The following is a 23,240-nucleotide window of genomic DNA, read 5'->3' as shown; positions in this document are numbered from 1 at the left end:
TATGCGGGCGCTACTCGCGTATGCGTTCGCTTCTGCGCGCGAGCTCGTCGGGACAGGGGGGTTTTAAAAATTTTTTTTTTTATTTTTATTATTTATTTTACAATATTTTATTTATTTTTACACTGTTTAAAAAAAAAAAAAATTGTGTCACTTTTATTCCTATTACAAGGAATGTAAACATCCCTTGTAATAGAAAAAAGCATGGCAGGACCTCTTAAATATGAGATCTGGGGTCAAAAAGACCTCAGATCTCATATTTACACTAAAATGCAATAAAAAAAAAAAAAAAAAAAAAAAAGTCATTTAGAAAAATGACATTTGAAAAAATATGCCTTTAAGAGGCGTGGACGGAAGTGACGTTTTGACGTCGCTTCCGCCCAGCAGTGTCATGGAAACGAGTGAGCGCCATCATGACCGTGTGTATGCCCCATCAGACTTTTTCTGTTGAAAATTCAGACGGACTTAGATAGAGAACATGTTCTATATTTTTCCGACGGAACAAATTCCTATCGGAAAAAATGCTCGTCTGTATGCTGTTCCAACGCACCAAAAACGACGCATGCTCTGAAGCAAGTACGAGGCGGAAGCTAATGGCTACTGGCTACTGAACTTCCGTTTTCTAGTCCCGTCGTCCATGTTGTACGTCACTGAGTTCTGGACGGTCGGAATTTGGTGTGACTGTGTGTATGCAAGCGGAATTCCGTCGGAACTCCGTCGTTAAAACCTTCAGAGTTTATTCCGATGGCAAAACTGGTCGTGTGTACAGGGCATTAGATGTGGGGGTTGAATCATTTACTGTATTCAGTCTTCTTTACCTTTATTTTCACCTGGTGACCCTGCTAGTACCATACTTCCTGCCCTGGGGTGACAATGCACAATACCTGTAATGCATCTATTAAGGAGCATTATGGTTAGGGTAGCAAAGTAGGGAGGTATTCTGTAGTTCACAGAAGTGAACTGTGAAAGGCTGATAAAACTGCATGTGAGTGCACATGAAGTTATGAGCTTGCTGGATTTCTGACAGGATCAATTTCCATTTTCACCTATTCTTTCAGCCAAAAACGTCATGCGTCAAAGTTTTGCTTAAAATAGTCATGACCATTCATTTTCAGAAACCAATAAATAGTGTACCAACTGTGAGCTTACAGAGGGAAGGCACTACTACTACAAGTTTAATTTCAATGTTCAGCTGCCATGCTGTCTGCTCAGTACAGTAAGTAGTGGTTTCAGTAAAAAAAAAAAAAAAAAAAATAGAAAGAAAATATGTTAATGAATTTGAAAGTATTAGAGGTTTTTAAATATGCATCTGAGTTTTTGCAATATTCCCCAAAGTGGCATGTTGTGATAATTCAATCACAAGGTGGCACTGTTGCAACTAAACAGCTTCGTGGTGCTTTCACATTTATTTTCCAAATGCAAAATGGTAGACCATTTATGTTGAGAATAAAATATGCAAATATTGTTATTACACATTTGCAGAGAACAAACCTTGCTTAAAAATAAGGTACGAACATGGAATTAATTTCAATAAAAATGCCTAAACAATATCTGGCCCTGCTTGTGGAGTCTGTTTTTCTCTAGACTTGCAAATCTGGCATTCATTAATAACTAGAATACTTTGAAAGCTGCATACATTTAGTAAGCACAGACATATGATGCTTGTAGAAGGAAAAAAAGCCAAACAAACATTAGAAGCAGTCGTTTTATTGGCCAACACATATCTAAAGTGACTACAACCAGGGCAGGAAATGCTCTACAGCCCCCCTTCCCCATAAAGCTACAATCTGATGCCCATATGATCAACTCTTATATCTGTACTGCTGCTATCCTTGTAGTAACATATGGTCTCCAACAGTGACCTATATTTTAAACTAGTGAGAACAGGGCAAAGATCATTGGATGGGTTGTTGTCACCTTTTTAAAACAAGACAAAGTGGGCTCTAAATGGCTCAATGTTGCTTCCGACTTGACACAAGATAAGTCACTTGGCTTAGGATCATGGTGTTTAGAGCCATTCTTGGGGCTGCTAATGATTATTCCATACCATTACAAGCTCATGCGTTTGTTTATAGAAGTTTTCCAACTTTCTAGCCCTTCTCCTAAGCACTTAAATTGAACCCCCCCCCCCCTCATTCCCAGATGTATACTTGATTCACACTTGAACATTTTGTTGCTTAAGCTCAAAGCTCCAAAATGCTCCTCAACTGAATTCCAATGCTTTTAAATTGTGCCTGTTCACATAGGAGTGCTCAGGTGCCTGTAGCTCAATGCCTAAAGCTCTAAAAGGTACATGAGCGATTTTGGAAGCAGAATATTAAATTTATGGCTCCATACACTTGAATTAAAGAACCAGAAAAATGTCTGAAAAAAGCATATTTCAAGCAATAACGACCACCTCCTCCTTCCACTGGTAAAATTAAACCACTGAAGCCTGAATACCAAGGAAAAAAATGTTCCAAAATCACCAATAAGCACTTATGCTCGGGTATGAATGCAGCCTTTCTTCATGGTCCACAGAAATTTTTAGCTTCTCTGGACAAAATCCTGTTTTCTCCTGGCCATGTCCATGCTTTACAGGAGATGCTCTAAAGACAACTTTATAGATATTTATGGGGTTTTACTGTGCAGGGATGGTCAGTGGAAAGAAGATTTTGTCCAGAGATGATGTGGATTCGGTTTGAAGTAGGTATATATTTGGTATAGGTGGAAGAACGGGTTAGTTTAGGGTAGATCAGGGGGGAAAAAGATAACTTTACTTCCTACGACTGTACAGTCGCCTTTAACCACTTGCCTACCAGTCCAATTCTGACATTTCTCTACTACATGTAAAAATGATCATTTTTTGCTAGAAAAATACATAGAACCCCCAAACATTATATATGTTTTTTTTAGCAGAGACCCTAGAGAATAAAATGGCCGCTGTTGCAACTTTTTATCTTGCACAGTATTTGCACAGCAATTTTTCAAACACATAAAAAAAAAAAAAAAAAAAAAAAGGGTTTCATACATTAAAAAAAAAAAACAAAGCAGTAAAGTTAGCCCAATTTTTTTGCATAATGTGAAAGATGATGTTACGCCACGTAAATAGAGTCTTGCTTCAAAGCTGCACACGCTTGTGGAATGGCGCCAAGCTTCAGTACTTAAAAATCCCCAAAGGTTACATGTTTTGAGTTACAGAGTAGGTCTAGTGCTATAATTATTGCTATCGCTCCAACATTCTCGGCAATACCTCACATATGTAGTTTGAACATCTTTTACATATGTGGGCTCGACTTACGTATGCGTTCGCTTCTGCAAGCGAGCAAGCAAGCAGGGACAGGGCACTTTAGATTTTTAAATTTTTTTTCATTGTTAATTTTACTTTTATTTTTCTAGTTTGATGCGTTCTTTCTACATTTTTTTAATCGCTTTTATTCCTATTACAAGGGATGTAAACATACAAAAAACACAGTCATTTACAGCCTAACAGGTCTTCCAAGGTGAGGAGTAGGAGCTGTCAGAAAAAATGGTGGTGCAAAAAGGTATATATCGGTATCCCCGAACTAGGTGGATGCTGCCCTCTTCATATGGGGTAATTCATGCACGGAACACGGGGTACAGCTAACGTGTTTCAGGGGCATACCCCCTTCCTCAGAGCTAGGCTAGTCTCGTACACCATGGGCAAGCGTTTATATAGGGAATGATGAGATTGAAAATTGTTTATCAAAAATAGCCACACCCTCAAAGGGGCATGAGAGCACAAAAAAAACCCTCCATCAAAAGTACAAAAATAAATAATGATGATTCATTCAAATCTATGGTGAATTGCACATTCTTTTTATATTTAGTCAAATGAATAGTCAGATGCATACAAATGTAGAAGCACAAAAAAAAATGTAAAAAAAGGATGCAGGATTGATAAGGTCAATCCATGTCTTACCTCTCCATGCCTGAAGTAGCTGCGGGGGGAGGGGGGTTTTGAACACTCAAAGGTGTCCACACACAGGATTACTTGACCAGAAGCTTCAGGAATGCTAAGAACAGGGAGAAAACCCCAACAGATGCCAGCGGGATGCAGTGCGCCGATCAGGGGACACCCGGTGACACACGGGCACCTTGCCAAACCCCAAGGAACCAGCGCAGTGCCAGAGGGAATTCACTTCCTGGAAACACCAGATGACAACATGTGACGTCATTTCCAGGGCAGGAGGGGCGCATCGTTGTCACATAGGACATGAACGGGCAAATATACATGAAAAAACACAGTGTCTTAAAGATGTTTCAAAAAATATTCCAAAAAAATTCTTCAAAAATATATAAAAAAAATATAACAAATTACTCTGACCAAACTGAGTGAAAAGAAAATATTATATAAAAAAATAAAAATATGTGTATATATATATATATATATATATACACACAGTGGGGATGGAAAGTATTCAGACCCCCTTAAATTTTTCACTCTTTGTCATATTGCAGCCATTTGCTAAAATCATTTAAGTTAATTTGTTTCCCTCATTAATGTACACACAGCACCCCATATTGACAGAAAAACACAGAATTGTTGACATTTTTGCAGATTTATTAAAAAAGAAAAACTGAAATATCACATGGTCCTAAGTATTTAGACCCTTTGCTGTGACACTCATATATTTAACTCAGGTACTGTCTTCTTCTGATCATCCTTGAGATGGTTCTACACCTTCATTTGAGTCCAGCTGTGTTTGATTATATGAAATTAAATAAAAAAATAAAAATACATGTTAAAAATATTAAGAAGGATTTTGCACACTATATAATGATTCCCCAATGTTTAGCAATTAATGTATAGTGCTGAGCCCTGAAGTACATGAAAGCCAACCCTCCAATAAAATCTATAAAAGCGTGTTAATATAGTTATTGGTAATTAATAACAACTATATGTAAGGATAAAAATAAAAATGACAATAAAAATATGTAAGTATATGTAAATACTTGGATGAAAAAGAAGAAAGAAACCAAAAAAAAAGAACATGTTGGTAAAATGTGCTACTGGAGGGACACCCACATGAAGGATGAAAAATGGAAGAAAATGGACAAATGGGGGGAAAAAGGACAGGGGGGTCACATAGGAATCTGAACATCCAAACCCACATTCAGGCCCCTAGGTGATAAAGCTCCTAAACAATGTATCCAAAAGGTTTCTCTTCTACAGAGAATCCAAAAGCGCCTGCCAGTATTGGCATCCTCACCCATAATTTCCAAGCCAAGTAGCTTAAGACCAGATGGATTATGATCATGTTGATGCAAAAAATGTAATGGTAGTGAATGGTTGTCGACACGTTTAAGTATATTCCTTTTATGCTCCCCAAACTGTGTGTGTAGGGCTCGGATGGTGCGGCCCACGTAAAGAAGGCCACAGGGGCATATCAGGCAATACACTAAAAATTGCGAACCACAATTGATGAATTGCCGAATGGCATGGGTTTGACTGTCACTACCTGTAACCTTCTTCGTATGTCACATGTATTGGCAAGCTCCACAAATGGGGAGACAACACCTAAAGCTCCCCTTTTGGTCAAATAAACTTCTCCAACATTGGTTGGCTGCAGTTTTGGGTTTGTGGACTCTGCTTGGAGCAATATGTCCGCTTAAGTTTTTCGGTCTACGGAAAATGACGGGATCGGGTTCTGTAATAACATTGGTCAGACAGGGATCTCGGTGGAGAATACCCACATATAATATTTTCCTACAACACTAGAGCCCTCAAATGGGAGATTCCTCAGCACAGATGACACTGTTGAGTGACTGATGGACTGAAAAAGCATAAGGCACTGTTGGCTTTATGTTGGATGGACCTGGCTCACTGCCTTTCTTCTGAGTTCCTCCTATTTTCTGTCGGCCACCGGATTTTATTCTTTATTTAATTATATATATATATATATATATATATATATATATACACATATACACATATATACATACACATATACACATATATACATACACACACACATATAATTTTTTTTTTTAATTACTTAAATAAAAATACATTTTTTCTTTTCGCTCAGTTTGGTCAGAGTAATTTGTTATATATCTTTTTTTATATATTTTTGAAGAGTTTTTTTGGAATATTTTTTGAAACATCTTTAAGACACTGTTTTTTCATCTATCTTTGCCCATTCATATCCTAGGGGACACCGTTGCGCCGCTCCTGCCCCGGAAATTACGTCACATGTTGTCATCCGGCGTCATCTGGTTTTTCCAGGAAGTTACATAGTTACATAGTAGGTGAGGCTGAAAAAAGACCATCAAGTCCAACCTATGTGTGTGATTATATGTCAGTATTACATTGTATATCCTTGTATTTTGTGGTCCTTCATGTGCTTATCTAATATTTTTTTGAAACTATCGATGCCCCCCACTGAGACCACTGCCTGTGGAAGGGAATTCCACATCCTTGCCGCTCTTACAGTAAAGAACTCTCTACGTAGTTTATGGTTAAACCTCTTTTCTTCTAATTTTAATGAGTGGCCACGTGTCTTGTTAAACTCCATTCCGCTGAAAAGTTTTATCCAAAATGTGGGGTCACCAGTATGGTATTTGTAAATTGAAATCATATCCCCTCTCAAGTGTCTCTTCTCCAGAGAGAATAAGTTCAGTGCTTGCAAACCTTTCTTCATAACTAATATCCTCCAGACCCTTTATTAGCTTTCTTGCCCTTCTTTGTACTTGCTCCATTTCCAGTACATCCTTCCTGAGGACTGGTGCCCAGAACTGGACAGCAAACTCTAGGTGCAGCCAGACCAGAGTCTTGTAGAGTGGGAGAATTATCCCTGAAGTTAATCCCTTTTTTAATGCATGCCAATATTCTGTTTGCTTTGTTAGCAGCAGCTTGGAATTGCATGCCATTGCTCAGCCTATCATTTCTCCATTAAACCTCATTTGCCATGTAGTTGCCCACCCCATTAATTTGTTTTCAATCTTTCTTTGTTAAACTTTTTTCTTTAAAACAGTTATACAAATACATATCCACCCCATTAATTTGTTCAGATCTTTTTGCAAGGTTTCCACATCCTGTGGAGAAGTTATTGCCCTTCTTAGCTTAGTATCATCCACAAATACAGAGAATGAACTGTTTATTCCCCTTGGCACTGCGCTGGTTCCTTGGGGTTTGGCAAGGTGCCCGTGTGTCACTGGCTGTCCCCTGATCGGCGTACTGCATCCCACTGGCGTCTGTCGGGGTTTTCCCCGTTCTTGGCATTCCTGAAGCTTCTGGTCGGGTGATCCTGTGTGCGGACACCTTGAGTGTCCAAACCCTCCCCTCCCCTTGCAGCTACTTCAGGCATTGAGAGGTAAGACAAGGACTGACCCACTTATCAATCCTGCATCCTTTTCTTACATATGTGCTTCTACATTTGTATGCATTTGACCTTTCAGTTGACCAAATATAAAAGAATGTGCAATTCACCATAGAGTTGAAGAATGAATCATCATGTATCTATTTATTTGTGTATTTTTAAAGGAGGGTTTAAAAAAAAAAAAATTGTGCTCTCCCACACTTTGAGGGTGTGGCCATTTTTGACACACAATTTTCAATCTCATCATTCACTATATAAGTGCATGCCCATGGTGTACGAGACTAGCCCAGCTCTGAGGAAGGGGATGCGCCCCTGAAACGCGTTAGCTGTACCCTGTGTTCCTTGCATGTCCATGCACTGTGTTTATGGCTTTTTGTCAGTTGCATCTTGTGAGTACTCACTTTTATAAATGTTATATTATTAAATTATCTCTGATAATGCACTCGGTGTGCGCGCCTTCCTTTTCTGTTTTTCTTGAAGGAATGTAAACATCCCTTGTAATAGGAATAGTACGTGACAGGTCCTCTTTACAGGGAGATCTGGGTTCAATAAGTCCCCAGATCTCACCTCTAGGCTGGGAAGCTTGAAATCAAAACAACAAAAAACAAAAAAAAGATCCTGGCTTCCCAGCCGAGGTGGCGGCATTTTTTCAAATGCAGAGGCCGGGCGTGATGTCATAACATCGCGCCTGGCCTCCGAACAATCAGAGACTCCAGGGACCATCTGGCCCACCAGAAATATCTATGGTAAACATCCGGTGCCGGTCTGTTCCTTCTCTGGTACGCCAAAGGCAGGGGCGAGCCAGGAGAAGCACCGGAGGGCGGCGGGAGGGGGGGACATCGCCTATAAGAATGACCAAGCGGCTGAATAGCCGCTATGATTGTTCTTATGATGAAGGGAATCGCCGGCTGAAAAAGAAGATATCTGAATGATGCCTGTAGCTGCAGGCATCATTCAGATATCACCGCTCAAATCCGACGACGTCACATGACATTGGGCGGGTGGGAAGCGGTTAATCTGCTGAACCTTTATAGCGTAAGTCCACCTTTTCTAAAAAAATGAAAAGGTGAACACACCCCCTATGCCCTTCCCCTAAACCTCAGTGTCTCTTGTACTTACCTTTGTGGGTTATAAGCTGTCAGTGCCCATGCAGCCGATGCAGCAGTCCGGGAATGTGAAATCCCCATTCTTGTTCTTTCTGTAGGGCTTCCGGGACAAATCAGAGTGATTCTGATTGGTCAAAGAGGCCACGTGATGGAGCTAACCAATCAGAAGCCCTAAAGAAAGAAGAGGAAGAAAGCAGTTTTTTTTAAAAATCCCCAGACCGCTGCACTAGTAGAGTGGGCACTGACAGCTTCATTTTTTCTGACTCTTACCTAGGCCAATTTTCAGCTTTCAGCGCTGTCGCACTTTGAATGACAATTGCGTGGTTATGCAACACTGTACCCAAACTAACTTTTTATTATTTTGTTAACACAACTAAAGCTTTCTTTTGGTGGTATTTAATGACTTGCCAACCAGCCGCCGCAGTTTTACTGCGGCAGAATGGCACGGCTGGGCCAAACTACGTCGCGATGACCGCCGGGCTCCCGCGATTGTTTGTGACACACAGAGAACCGGAATCTGTGTGTGTAAACACACAGATCCCGGTTCTCTGAGGGGAGAGAAGACTGATCGTGTGTTCATACAAAGTATGAATAGCGATCTGTGATCTTCCTTAGATAGCCCCCTCCCCCCTTCAGTTAGAACACAGAGATGTGTCAAAAGTGTCCGATGTGTCAGCTATAATGTCGCAGTCCTGATAAAAATCGCAGATCGCAGCCATAACTAGTAAAAAAAAAAAATAATAATAAAAATGTTACAAATATATCCCCTATTTTGTAGACGCTATAACTTTTGCATAAACCAATCAATATATGCTTTTTGCGATTTTTATTACCAAAAATAAGTAGTAGAATACATATCGGCCTAAACTGAGAAAAAAATAGCTTTTTTTAAAAAAAATGGGGATATTTATTATAGCAAAAAGTACAAAATATAGTGTTTTTCAAAATTGGCGCTCCTTTTTTGTTTATAGTGCAAAAAATAAAAACCACAGAGATGATAAAATACCACCAAAAGAAAGCTCTATTTGTGAGACGTCAATTTTTTTTGGGTGCAGTGCCATAGGACCGCACACTTGTCAGTTAAAGCGACGCGGTGCCGAATCGCAAAAAATGGCCTGGTCATTCAGCAGCCAAATCTTCCGGGGCTGGAGCAGTTAATCACAACTTGTTTTTTTATTCTTTGCTAAATAAACAAAAAAGCCTGAAAATTGATAAGAAGTGTTTTTCTTTGTTTCTGTTATTCTGCTACATTTATTTGGTGAAAATAACCCAAATCAGTGTTTATTATTTAGTTTGTAGGAAAGTTAAAGGGTCCACAGAGAAAGTGATGAGGATTTTCTTTTTTTACATGATCGCTTATAGCAGTGAATTTTATTGCTATAAGCAAGTATTTTATTAAATGAAATCGATTCATCCAGTTTGTTTTTTTGTGATTGGCTGTAATTGGCCAGAGCTAATCACATGGTACAGATGGGCTGTGGTTGGCCCTGTCTGTACTAAGAAAACTGTTGTGTTAAAACAAGAGACAGATGAATGACATATATGATTTTTGATTTGCCCTTTAATTTTAGCATTTAGCATGCTTATTACCTAAAGTATTTTGCTGACTTTTAATGTGTGTGGCTCACCACTACTACACTGTGGAATGTGGGTTAGAATTTGACAAAAGTTGTTAATCTCTGCTGTACACCATGGGAGCAGGCTGTGGCCTACCACTTGTGGAGCGGTAAGGCTCTCCAACTGCTTGTGGTAGGCCTTGACAATCTAAGCTTGCTGTAGTAATAGCTGCATTTTATTTTAACAATATAGCAGTCTTTCTATCCTGTGTCCTGGCCTATGTTTCTTGTCTACAAATCAATGCACAAAGAACAGAGCAAGTGTCTGTAGAACAGAAATGCCTCCACTCCTGGTTCCTAGTGACCCAAAGTGGCTGATGTATTGCTCACCAGAACATTCCACCCTGAAGAGGTCCAGCGAAGCAGTCACTGAAGCTTCATCTACTGATTTAATTCCACGTAGGGCAAACTTCACCAGGGATGCCTTCACAACGTCTGGCAAGAAAGAGAGCAGGTACAGGGGCATGTAGACAATGTATCGTAGGCTGCACAGAATCGGAGTCATGATCTTGCCTTGCGGTGACTGGGCCATTCTTTCAATAGTAGGAAACAGCAAAATTGACTTTAAAACCTGAAAAACATAAAAAAAAAAAAAAAAAAAAAAAAAAAGATTAGTAAAATGTTTGTAAGATGGAAAATGGCCACTGTAATTTCTTTGGCTGCCATGGCAATACAGTTCTTCTTTCAGACAGATGGTGTTACCAATGTATCATCACATTCTTTTCAGACAGACCGTATTTGAGTGTTTGGCTACATACAGCTGTGCTTTAGAGAATGTAAATTCCTTTGCAAAATTTCAATATTTCTGCATAAATATGGCCTAAAGTATGATCTGTTTTTATTTACAGGCCCAAAACAAGATAACGAGAACCTTAAAGTGGTTGTAAACCCTATTCATGAAAGTTGACCTAAGCACATCTATCTGTAGTGTTTACTTATCTCTCTCCAAAACTCTAATTGCCATTTCTCTCTGGTGCTCCATTCCTCTGTTATCAGCATTAGTCACTTCTGACAAGTTCTCCGACACATGTAATAACAGCAGTTGACAATTTGTGTCAGGGAGGGAGCTTAGAGGGAGATTAACAGGAAGCTTGTCTATTCACAATTCAGCTCTGCATGTTCCTTTGTGGCCTATGTGGAGGGGGGGGGGTGTCCCTTTCCCCCAATCAGCTCTCACACTGTGTAAGTGCAGATGCCCCACCCACTGCTGAAAGAGGAAGAAAGATTTTTTAACACAATCTGCCTTTAAATTTCCAAAGAGTGCAGAAAGGGGAAGAAAGCAGATATCTCTGTGTATCATCTGAGGCTGTTCACTGGGTATATGTGAGGGTTTACATCCACTTTACCTAAACAATGGAATTGTCCTTGTTAATTTATTTACTGAAGAGAATAATCCAGAGCTATATACTATATTTGTCTGGGAATATATGGGAAACCTTTAGGTTTCTCAGTTCTTTTGAAGGGAAAATTAGAGTAAAGTGTTTCAATCAATGGCATGATAATCAAATGAGATCATGGGAGGCCCTGTCATGTTTAAAGAACAGAAATGTGGTTTTTCGCCAAGTTTGACTTTAACCTCCCTGGCGGTTTTCCCGAGTGTGGCTCGGGGTTAAAATTCAGGACCATTAGCGGTAACCCAGAGCCACACTCAGGATTACATCGCAGGATCCTGGTGTGGCTTTACTTACCTTGTCCCCGGGATCCTGCGATGTCCCCCGCTGTGTCTGCGGGCTCCGTCCTCCTCCGAAGCCTCTCCGTGCCAGGCTCCATTCCCTGCGAGCGGCGCGACGCACGGGGGCGGAGCCTGGCGGCAAATTCAAAAAAGTGTAAAATCATAACACATACAGTACTGTAATCTTACAGATTACAGTACTGTATGAAATTATTTCACATCCCTTTTATCCCCAGTGCTTTGTCCTATGCCCTGAATGCAGTTTTATGTTATATATACTGTTCTTTCTGCCTGGAAACTGGAGATTGTCCATAGCAACCAAAAAGTGTCCCTTTACATCAAAAGTGGCTTTAGACCAGCTAGAAAACAGCGATAGTAAATGAGAACACTTGCAGAATTGAGCGATAGTGAATCGTGGGGAAATTTATTTTATTATTAATTTTTTTTTTTTTTATTATTTATTTATTATATTATAATTTATGTTTTTGTGTTTTAAACTTTATCATACCCGGGATATCCACTAGACTCTTGTTTGGACAGATTTAAGTGTGTTATTGTTAAGAATTACAGACCTACAATATAAAACGCCAAATTTCCATGCAAAATAATTGTACCGCTTTCAGCACCTAAAATCCGAAATAATCATACCGCCAGGGAGGTTAACAAAAGTTTAGGTAAAGTGTGTAATGACTTAGCAAACTCTAAGGACTTCTGAAAATCAGTTATTGATACTCACCAATCTGGAAAACATTAAAATCATAGTCGTGCGCACAGGGTGTGCGGGTTGTGCCCGGGCACACCCTAATCACCCTGTACTGTTATTATTCCCAATGCTTCCGGTCTCCCCCCTGCAGTGCTGCCAGCTTCCCTCCTCTCCTCTCAGTAGTGGGGAAGGGTCTGGTAAATATTTCATTAACTGGCCTTCCTTTTCTGAATGAACACAGTGAGTGACCTGTACCGATCTCTCCAGTCTTCATTCTTAACTGAACCATAGTAAACTATGTTTAGTGCAGGCAGAGAGAAAAGGACTGGGGAATCTTTGTCCTCAGTTTCTTTCTCTGTCTCAAAAGTGAGACATCGGGGGTCTGTTTAGACCCTTGATACTTTACCAAAGCCCCATAACAGGGCTCCTAAAAAAAATGAATAAAAAATATTGTAAAAAATGATTTAAAAATAATTAAAAAAAAAAGAAAACTGACACTGTGCACTGCCTTACTGACACCAATTGTTGTTCTACTAACACCATCCTCTGCTCTGCTGATATACAGGTATGTCTGTTTGTGCTCTGGGGTGCACACCCTAATGCAATAGGCTGCACATATCAATGGTTAAAATCCTATTTTTAAGAAGTTTGGACTGCACCACTCTACTGTCAGAAGGATCGAGTACACATGAAGACAATTCAACACCATTGTTATCTGTCCCTGTTGCTGATATTCCTTTACTTCCTGTCACGTAAAACCATTCTCACCAGGACATAAAGTGAGGAGAAATTTAACTACGCCCTGGAATGGAGGAAAAACCTGACAAAGTCACAAAGCCTTGCCTACTTTATAAAAAATTTAGTGGGCAAAAAAAAAACCCACGATTCTCTGCTCTACTAGACATCTTCTCTCATCATCAAGACTGATGCAGGGAGCATAGCACCTGGAGCATAGGGGAGCGCCGTCTCCCCTAGATTAAATGCACAGACAATCCTTACAGTGCGAGTGTAGCCCCATGCAAAGGAGAGTTTCCATATTTCCGGGAGAAAGGGTCTTTATATCGCTTGATCTATGTTGATTGTAATAAAATAACCTTTTCTTGTCAGTTAGTTCTGGCTAAAAATATGACCACATCTGAAAAGAAAGCTAGTGTAAAAATGTGCCACTAGAGGGCAAAGTACAGATAACAATCACTTTGTAAAACCCTAGCTCTACGCACAGGCACAGACTTTCACTTTACAATGTTTTCTGACATTTAGGCATCCACATACAGGCAATTCATGAAGCTGCATAACTGGCCTTAATGAAATTCAGAGAGTTCTATAATAGCCAGACCAATCTTTTTTCAACCTTTTGTTTTTTACCCAGCAGCAACCCTTGAAAAAAATTTCAGAACTTGGCACCACCTGCTAATATATTTTATCTCAACTCACTATACTTCAGTGTTAGGAGTACAGTACATAAAATTTGTACATATACAGTTTTGCTCAAAAGTTTGCATACCCTGGCAGAAATTTTGAAATTAATATTGAAAATCTGACTGATCATGCCAAAAAACTTTTATTGAAGGATAGTGATCATATGAAGCCATTTATTATTATACGGTTATTCAGCTCCTTTTAAAATCATAATGATAAACAGAAATCACCCAAAAGGTCCTAATCAACAGTTTCCATACCCTGGAATATTTGGCCTTGGTACAGACACACAAGGTGACACACACAGGTTAAAATAGCAATTAAAGGTTACATTTCCCACATCTGTGGCTTTTTAATTTGAAATGAATGTATGTGTATAGACTGTGCAATCAGTTATTAAGAAGTGGAAAATTCAGGCATCTCTTGATACTAAGCCAAGGTCAGGTAAACCAAGAAAGATTGCAGATAAAACTTCAGAGGAATTGTTAAAGATACAAAGAAAAAATCCACAGGTAACCTCAGGAGAAATACAGGCTGCTCTGGAAAAAAATGGTGTGGTTGTTTTTAAGGAGCACAATACGATACATGAACAAAAATGATCTGAATGGTCGAGTTGTCAGAAAGAAGCCTTTACTGATCCAATGCCACAAAAAAGCCCAGTTACAATGTGACCAACAACACCTTGACATGCCTCACCGGCTTTTTTGTGGCATTGGCGCAGTAAAGACTTCTTTCTGGCAACTCGACCATGTAGATAATTTTTGTTCAAGTATCGTCGTATTTTGCTCCTTAAAAACAACCACACCATCTTTTTCCAAAGCAGCCTGTATTTCTGCTGAGGTTACCTGTGGGTTTTTCTTTGCATCCTGAACAATACTTCTGGCAGTTACATAGTTACATAGTAGGCGATGTTGAAAAAAGACACAAGTCCAACCTATGTGTGTGATTTTATGTCAGTATTACATTGTATATCCCTGTATGTTGTGGTCATTCAGATGCTTATCTAATAGTTTTTGAAATTATCGATGCTTCTCGCTGAAACCTCTGCCTGTGGAAGAGAATTCCACATCCTAACCGCTTTTATAGTAAAGAACCCTCTATGCAGTATAAGGTTAAACCGCTTTTGTTCTAACCAAGCCAAGGTCAGGTAAACCTGAAGTTGTGGCTGCAACCTTTCTTGGTCTACCGGACCTTGGCTTTGTATCAAGAGATCCTCAAATTTTCCACTTAATAAGTGATTGAACAGTACTTACTGGCAAATTCAAGGCCTTGGATGTATTTTTTTATCCTTTTCCATCTTTATGAAGTTCCATTACCTTGTTACGCAGGTCTTTTGACAATTTTTTTCTCCCCATGGCTTAGTATCTAGCCTGCTCAGTGCATCCACATGAGAGATAACAAACTCATTGACAATTTATACAAAGACACTAATTGCAATTTAAAAAGCCACAGATGTGGGAAATTAGCCTTTAATTGCCATTTTAACTTGTGTGTGTCACCTTGTGTCTCTGTACGAAGGCCAAACATTCCAGGGTATGTAAACTTTTGATCAGAGCCATTTAGGTAATTTCTGTTATCATTATGGTTTAAAAATGAGCCAAACAACTATGTGATAATAAATGGCTTCATTCTCTATCCTTAAATAAAGGATTTTTTTTTGGCATCATCAGTCATATTTTCAATATTAATGCCAACAGGTCATGATTTCTGCCAGGATATGCAAACTTTTGAGCACAACTGTACTAATAAATAAAAGAATAAGGTATGTTGCATTTTCAGTGTACTTAACAACTAGAACAGATTTTTTTAAACGTATCACCAGCTCTATATGACAAAGGTAAAGCTGAATTCCAGGAATTCAGCTCCTTTGTAAAAAATGAAGGCACACTAGAAGTTAAGTCCACCAGGGTGCATGAAACCTCCTGGGCTTAGCTCTATTTATATTTGACAGCTATACCGTACTGCCGGAAGACAGCTAATACTGTAGTTCTTGAGGAAAGAGACGCTGACCCTTCTGAGTTCTGCATCTTGAACAGGAGATTCACTGCAGCTGCTATGCCCACCCCTCCCCTCCTCCATCACAGAAGGAATGAGAGAAGAAAAGTCCCAGGGATTGTATGGGTGAGGGGGAGGTGAAGTATTAAAGGGGAAGTAATGGGTGATGTGATTGGTATGACAAGGTACCCAAAAGTAATTAAGATATTCTTTATTTGAAATATACAAAATAAGGTAGATTTAAAAAAAAATGAACAGCTCATACAAAATTCCTATGCCATGTAAATGAAGGCTCTAGGGTAAAGAAGCACACATATACATGATATTATAGAAACCCGACATGTTTCGGATTTTAAAAGTACAATTCCTTCTTCAAATCTTGATGGTTTATCAGATGGCACTCCGAGTTCCAGTCTCCATAATACCAGTCACATCTACTTTAGAGAAGTGAAGCGATATGTGAGCTCGTATATTTAGAGCTACAGATTAGAGATTATCTGAAATTCCTTCAGTGTATCTAGATGGAGTCCAGCACTACCCCACAGATGCATCGGTTATGCCAGGCCACAAGAGTCCACAAGGAACAGCATAAGAGGAAAGGGGTGTAGGTCCCTAGATATAAATATGCGGTATAGTGTAAGTATAAACTCAATATATAAAGTAAAACTAAAACAGAACTCAAAATCATGAAAAGGGGAATCTTCAAGACTTCAAGTATCTATAATCGCATACTCAATTAGGCGATATTGCAATGCCAAAAACTACAAACAAATATATGATAAATTCACATATATATGAGTTGTTTTGAGAAAAAGAGGGGTATGAGGGGGTCATTAAATGGCAACTTACAATGTATCCAAATAAAAAAAGTCAAATGACTTAAGCAAGGGCCCTGTACAAATCTTGCCAGAAGTTTTTTCTGTGACATATACAATGTGACCAAAAGATACACTCACAGAACAAACCAATGATCATGTCCATAATATAAGTAAGATGTAAGAGTTTACGTGAGCCGCAAAGATGTAAAAATATATAGGGACAAGGTAGAGTAACAAAGCCAGGTACTTATTAATGATTAGGTCTGCAATAGAAATCACCCTCCTCCTAGATGTGCAGTCTAGGTGTGCAACACAGAAGTGTTAGCACCTGGGAGTTGAAATAGCAGCTGAACAGGGGCGACCCCGTCTATGATGGGCGGGGAATACCGCAATCACAGTGTTATGTATTAGGGAGGGGGCCGGACCAAGTTCGGCGTCACATCTCCAACATCTGACTGGAGTGTCAGCAAGGTACTGTGCGCCGAATGCTGTTCCCTCGGCGTGGCGGCGTCCAGTGTCACCACGTCATAAGGAGCGATGACGTCAGAGGTCGGAGCGCCGCCAACACGAGAGAGGAGGGCACAATTGAGGCAGGTCCGTAGAGCAGCGCATGCGCGAACGGTGCATCAAACGGACTGCCAGGAGCCCTGAGTAAGGCCCCAAACCAAAGGGTGTGGGGCCTACCCGTGCCGGGGGTAATCAATATGGCATCTGGCAGCAAATAGACGCGCTGTGGGGTGATGGATCCCTACTGGTGAAGAAAGTAAAATAAAAATAAAAAAGGTACAGGTGGCCTGGTATAGGAGACTGAAAACAGGAGTGGAACTAAACAACAAAATGAAATACACGTAAAGAGTGAAGGCCATACATGATTAAATATACATGATAATGCATAGACATCATGAATACTGTATTATAGGTTATACAGTACAGATGTCCAAGGTGAAGCTAATAATAATTTCAACATTGTACAGCATAAACACTATATAATAGACCACATTCATAGATACAAATATAGAAATATATATAGCTCCAAGACCATCTGTATGACAGCATTCAAATTAGAATTCATGGTAACATAGAGCATATCTAGCTATAACTCAACTGTGTGACAAAAGGGGTGAAGGGAATCTAATACTGATCAACATGGGTGTGGAATATATCTAGTCAGTCACAGATCCCCTTCATAGCCCCCTGATGTGAAACCCTGTAGAAAAGGTTTAAAGCTTAGTACTCTGTTTAGGCCTGGGGGTGAGGTGGCATTCAAATTCGAAATCCACCTCATTTCTCGTTGGAGGAGTAGTTTGTTAAGGTCTCCTCTAGGGGTTTGGTGGAGACGGTCCAATACCAAAACTGATACCTGCGGAAAGCGTTCATTATGGACTAAAGCTATGTGGCGACCCCAAGGAAAATCTGTATTTTTTGTTTGCATAGCTATGTTGCGATACAGGCGCTTAGTTTCTGTATGGTTTTCCCCACATAACAGCCGCACTCGCACTGTAATAAATACACAATAAATGTGGTCTGACAGTTGGCGTAGTGTTTGGGGGAGAAGATCTGATCTTTATCCCTCTCCGAGCTCCAACCATGGTATAGCTAATTTCTTAAAACTAACTACTCAGAACATAAAAAGCATGAGCACAATTTCTAGCTTACCTGATAATCTAACAATTAATGAAAAAACAGCCCTTAACGAGCTATCCAAAAACCCAAATCTGGTCATTAAACCCTCAGATAAGGGTGGAAATATTGTATTGATGAATAATGACAAGTACATATCAATGTGAATGAAAATACTTAATAATGTCGATTGGTACAGACCTATCAAATTTGAAACAATTACTCTGTTTAACGAGGAATTCTACATCCTCGTTGACAGAGCACTTAATAACTATATAATCTCTAATCAAATGTGGAAATTTATCCGGACTTCATTTCCGGTTATCCCCACATTTTACTCCCTCCACAAGATTCATAAAAATCAAAGGGATCCCCCAGGTAGACCCATTGTGTCGGGAAATGGATCCATCACTGAGAACCTTTCAAAAGTAGTGGACGAACATCTTAGACCACTAGTGTCTTCCTTGCTGTCCTATGTAAGAGACACGACCCACCTGCTTCAAATCATCTATGGAGTCCAGGTGTCGGATCATACCATCCTGGTCTCCATCGATGTAGAAACACTGTATAGTTCCATACCACACAATAAGGGCTTAGCCTGTATTCAAAAAATTCTACTTCAAACTGTTCCTACAGAAAAAACGTTTAATGAGTTTATACTGCAGGCATTGGACTTTATACTCCGACACAATGTTTTCAGTTTCCATGTACAATATTTCCTTCAGGTGCAGGGAGTAGCCATGGGCACCTGTTGTGCCCCTGGCTACGCCAATCTGTACCTGGGGGAATGGGAAAAAACCTTATTCGATGATGAGGATCTCTCTATGTACCTGCGCCACATCACTATGGTACGGCAGGTACATCAATGACATCTTCGTCCTCTGGGAGGGACCGATTGATCCACTTCACACTTTTCTAACCATCCTAAACTGTAATGAATTTAATCTAAATTTTACAATGATCTATGATCACACATCTATAACATTTCTAGATGTTGAGATATTTAAAGACTCAGATAATTCCCTAGCTTGCAAACTTCACCACAAAACCACCTCAGGGAACACCATTCTACATTCTGATAGCTTCCACCCGAGACCGCTAATTAATTCCATCCCCTTCAGTCAATTTCTTAGGATCAAACGCAACTGCTCCAATAATGACGATTTCCTTCGAGAAGCCAGAGCTCTAAAAAATCGTCTTCTAGATAGAGGCTACAGTCATAGATGCCTAAAAAGAGCCTTCAACAAAGCCAATAATTGCGATAGACAGGACTTGCTACGACCACAGAACAAATCCATCCCTAGTACCAATCCTTATACTAGGATAATTACCACCTTTTCAAATGAACACACCGAGCTAAGACACATCCTGACCAAGTATTGGCATGTGTTAACCAATGACCCAACAGTGGGCCCCTTTGTTTCCCCAAACCCCTTAGTCACCTTTAGACGTAATACGTCAGTTGGCGACCGCTTAGTTAAAAGCGAATTCAAAGGACTGACTCGTGGTGACCCCTGTAATACTCTCGGTACTTTTCCCTGCGGCTCTTGTGGCTATTGTAGGTATATCAATACAGACAAAAACCCGCGCCTTCCTAACGGATGGATCTTCTCCCCCAAACACTATGCCAACTGTCAGACCACATTCGTTGTGTATTTATTACAGTGCGAGTGCGGCTGTTATTATGTGGGGAAAACCATCCAGAAACTATGTAAGCGCCTGTATCGCCACATAGCAGCTATGAAAACAAAATATCCAGATTTTCCTTGGGGTCGCCACATAGCTTTAGTCCATAATGAACGCTTTCCGAAGGTATCAGTTTTGGTATTGGACCGTCTCCACCAAACCCCTAGAGGAGGAGACCTTAAAAAACTACTCCTCCAATGACAAATGAGGTGGATTTCGAATTTGAATGACTATCTCTACCTCTGGACCCCCCCCCGTCATCTAGTTTAAAAAACGCTCTTCATCTTCACTCCAGGAAGATTTGCACCCTCTTCATTTAGGTGCAGTCCATCCCTTCTATAGTATTGGGGACCGATTGAGAAGTCGGCCCAGTCCTCCAGTAATCCAAACCCTTCCTTACTACACCAGCTCCTCCGCCACTTGTTTACTTTCCTAATCTTCCTCTGCCTTTCTGGTGTGGCTCGAAGTATGGTAGTATTCCTGAGACTACTACCTTGGAGGTCCTTTTCCTCAATTTTGCTCCCAAGTCCCTAAAATCGTTCTTTAGGACACTCCATCTGCCTCTGACTTTGTCATTGTGCCAACGTGCACCATGACAGCTGGGTCTTCCCCAGCCCCTCCCAGTAATCTGTCCACCAGGTCCATGATGTGCCGAACCCGAGCACCCGGTGGACAACATACAGTTCGGCACTTCAGGTCTTTGTTACAGATTGCCCTTTCTGTCCTTCTAAGAATTGAGTCCTCTACCACCAGAATCTGTTCATTCAATTTTCTTATCAGCGGGGTCAAATCGACATTCATTTTCAACCACAGTGACGGGAAAATTTGGAAATAGCAAACTTCTTGGTCAAAGGAATTTTCAGACAGTGTATGTGGTTTTCGTTCAGAAATTACATTCATTTTAAAAACAGACATTTTCAACGACATTCTTTCATTCAGCGAATGTACAAAGATTTTCCGTCTGAATATTCTCGTCTGAAAATTGATCCGTGTGGCCAGCATAACGCTCAGTACACACCTATGCAGTTTGCTTTTGATCTGTTTCTGCAGTGATTTTTGCTGTGCATTTTGATTTTTGTGCACGTGATTTTGCTGCGATTTGCGTTTTTGCATTTTTTTTGGCCAATTTGTTGTTGGGCAGATTAAAAAGCACAAATTGCTGCAAAAACGCATTACATGCTTTTCTGCAGCTTCTCCATTGAAGTATACTGAACCAAAAAAGCACCGTTTTGTGTAAAAAAAAGTCCCTGACACTTTCCAATTACACAACGGCTGAAAAAAGCATAGATGTGAACGTGTCCCATAGGAAACCATGTAAATGAACTGTAGTGTGTTTCTGCAAAAAGCACCAAAAAACACATAGATGTGAACCAGGTCTAAGACATTTAGTAACATAATGGGGTTAAAAAAAAAAAATTTAGCCCTTTATAGTACAAAAGTAAGAGGTTCATTTTTTTACTGCAGAACTGTGAAAGTAATATTTACAGTAGCGATTATTTGCTCTTTTTGTACTATAAAGGGCTCATTTTAGTTTTTTTAACCCCATTATGTTACTGGCCGATGAATCGATAATGAAAATAGTAATTGATTAATTTCATAATCGATTAGTTGTCGATTAATCGATTAGTTGTTTCAGCCCTAAATACAGCCCACAAGCACTTGCAGCACTCATGTACTTATAATACACAGGTACACACTGACACTACACAGGTACTTTGACTCCGTTATAACCTCCTGTTTTCAACTCTGGTTTTTAATTCACCACTTAGTCCATTTCCACTCGGTCTAAGTTCCAGCAGGCTCAAAATTAGTTCTACAGAAAGTTATATAGACCTCAAGCACCTGTGACCAATTAATCACACCCCTTAATTAATAGGCTGAAGGAAGAAAAGAAAAAAAAAAGATGTTTAAAAAGTGACAGAAAAAGGTGTTAAAAAGCTGAAAGGAAAAGCCCCCAAAAGAACCCAAAAATGCAACACAGCAGTCACCAGCAGTCAAAAGCAAAACTTGTTCACACTCTCCACTCAAGGTCCCCACTGTTTAGCTTCCAACCAGTGTATTAGTACATCTTCAATTTTTTCAAAGTGGCTGGATTCCTTTAACTTCAGTAAGCACAAAAGAAAATATTACTATTAATAATAATAGAAAGCAAAACCACCCCATCTGATGAAGGCAATATCAACACAGTTTGGACATACTAATGTCTGATATTGCCTTCAATTTATCAAAGTTGAACTTTGCAAGTTCCTGTATATTGTTTTATGTTTTTAAAAACATGCCTGTTTACCACAAAAAGGGATATTTCTACGTCTAAAAAAAAAAAAATTTTCTAAAAATATGTTGGTTTGTTCAAAAACCCTTCTCTAATCATGAGCACCGAGTAAAAATTTTTCTACTCAACAATGTGTGGCTTCTTCTTTCAATGCTCAATAGCAGTTTTTTTGAGTAAGTTGGTGTTTACAGCGACAATGGGGGTTATTTACTAAAGGCAAATCCACTTTGCACTACATGTGCACTTTCAGTGCACTTTCACGTGCACTTGTAGTGCAAAGTCATTTTCTTTACTCCAAAAAATTAATTCATGGTGCTGAAAATGATGAATATTTTTATCAGTAATGCATTACATACATTAACAACAAAAACAAGGTGTGTGTGTAGCAGACCCACAACATAATAGTTAGCTGAAAAAGAGATTGTCACCTCATGTATCAAGTAAATTACATTTGCACTATTGAAGAAAAGGGCCAAAAAGAAAAGCTCATTGGATAACCTAGGAGACAGCTAAAAGAAACACAAGCAGTAAATCAAAGGAAATATTGTTCAGTTTAAAATACAAATTTATTTAAAAAATGTTTGTTAAACATTTTCTGGCATATTAATGTCCCCCACCCGCAAAGTACTCCATGTATTTTAAACTGACTTTGCGGGTGCTTTGAGGGGGCAAGCCAGGATAGCCAGCTTCAAGCGCCATCAGAGTTTGGTCTTGAAATTCGGCCTCAGGCCCAAATGAGGCCACATAGTTCGTCAAATTTCTCCTTAACCACTTCAATACCAGGCACTTAGACACCTTCCCGCCCAGACCAATTTTCAGCTTTCAGCGCTGTCACAATTTGAATGACAATTGCGCGGTCATGCTACACTGTACCCAAACAAATTTTTTATCATTTTGTTCCCACAAATAGAGCTTTCTTTTGGTGGTATTTGATCACCTCTGCGGTTTTTATTTTTTGCGCAACAAATAAAAAAAGACCGAAAATTTTGAAAAAAAACAAGTTTTTCTTTGTTT

At 39.6% G+C, this 23,240-nt stretch overlaps 1 protein-coding gene across 1 annotated transcript in view; it reads right to left on the bottom strand.

Moving 5' to 3' along the window:
- LDAH (lipid droplet associated hydrolase) overlaps nucleotides 1-23,240 on the bottom strand; it is a 376,103-nt gene that overhangs the window by 113,315 nt on the left and 239,548 nt on the right. The window contains exon 5 of the mRNA XM_073625332.1: nucleotides 10,372-10,612. Coding sequence (XP_073481433.1) covers nucleotides 10,372-10,612 — 241 coding nt within the window. The remainder of the gene's footprint in view (nucleotides 1-10,371; nucleotides 10,613-23,240) is intronic.

This window comes from Aquarana catesbeiana, linkage group LG04 (genome assembly GCF_042186555.1).
Source record: "Aquarana catesbeiana isolate 2022-GZ linkage group LG04, ASM4218655v1, whole genome shotgun sequence".
In the NCBI taxonomy this organism is placed as follows: domain Eukaryota; kingdom Metazoa; phylum Chordata; class Amphibia; order Anura; family Ranidae; genus Aquarana; species Aquarana catesbeiana.
The sequence above is the reverse complement of the archived record's forward strand: the minus strand, read 5'-3'. Positions and strand labels throughout refer to the sequence as shown.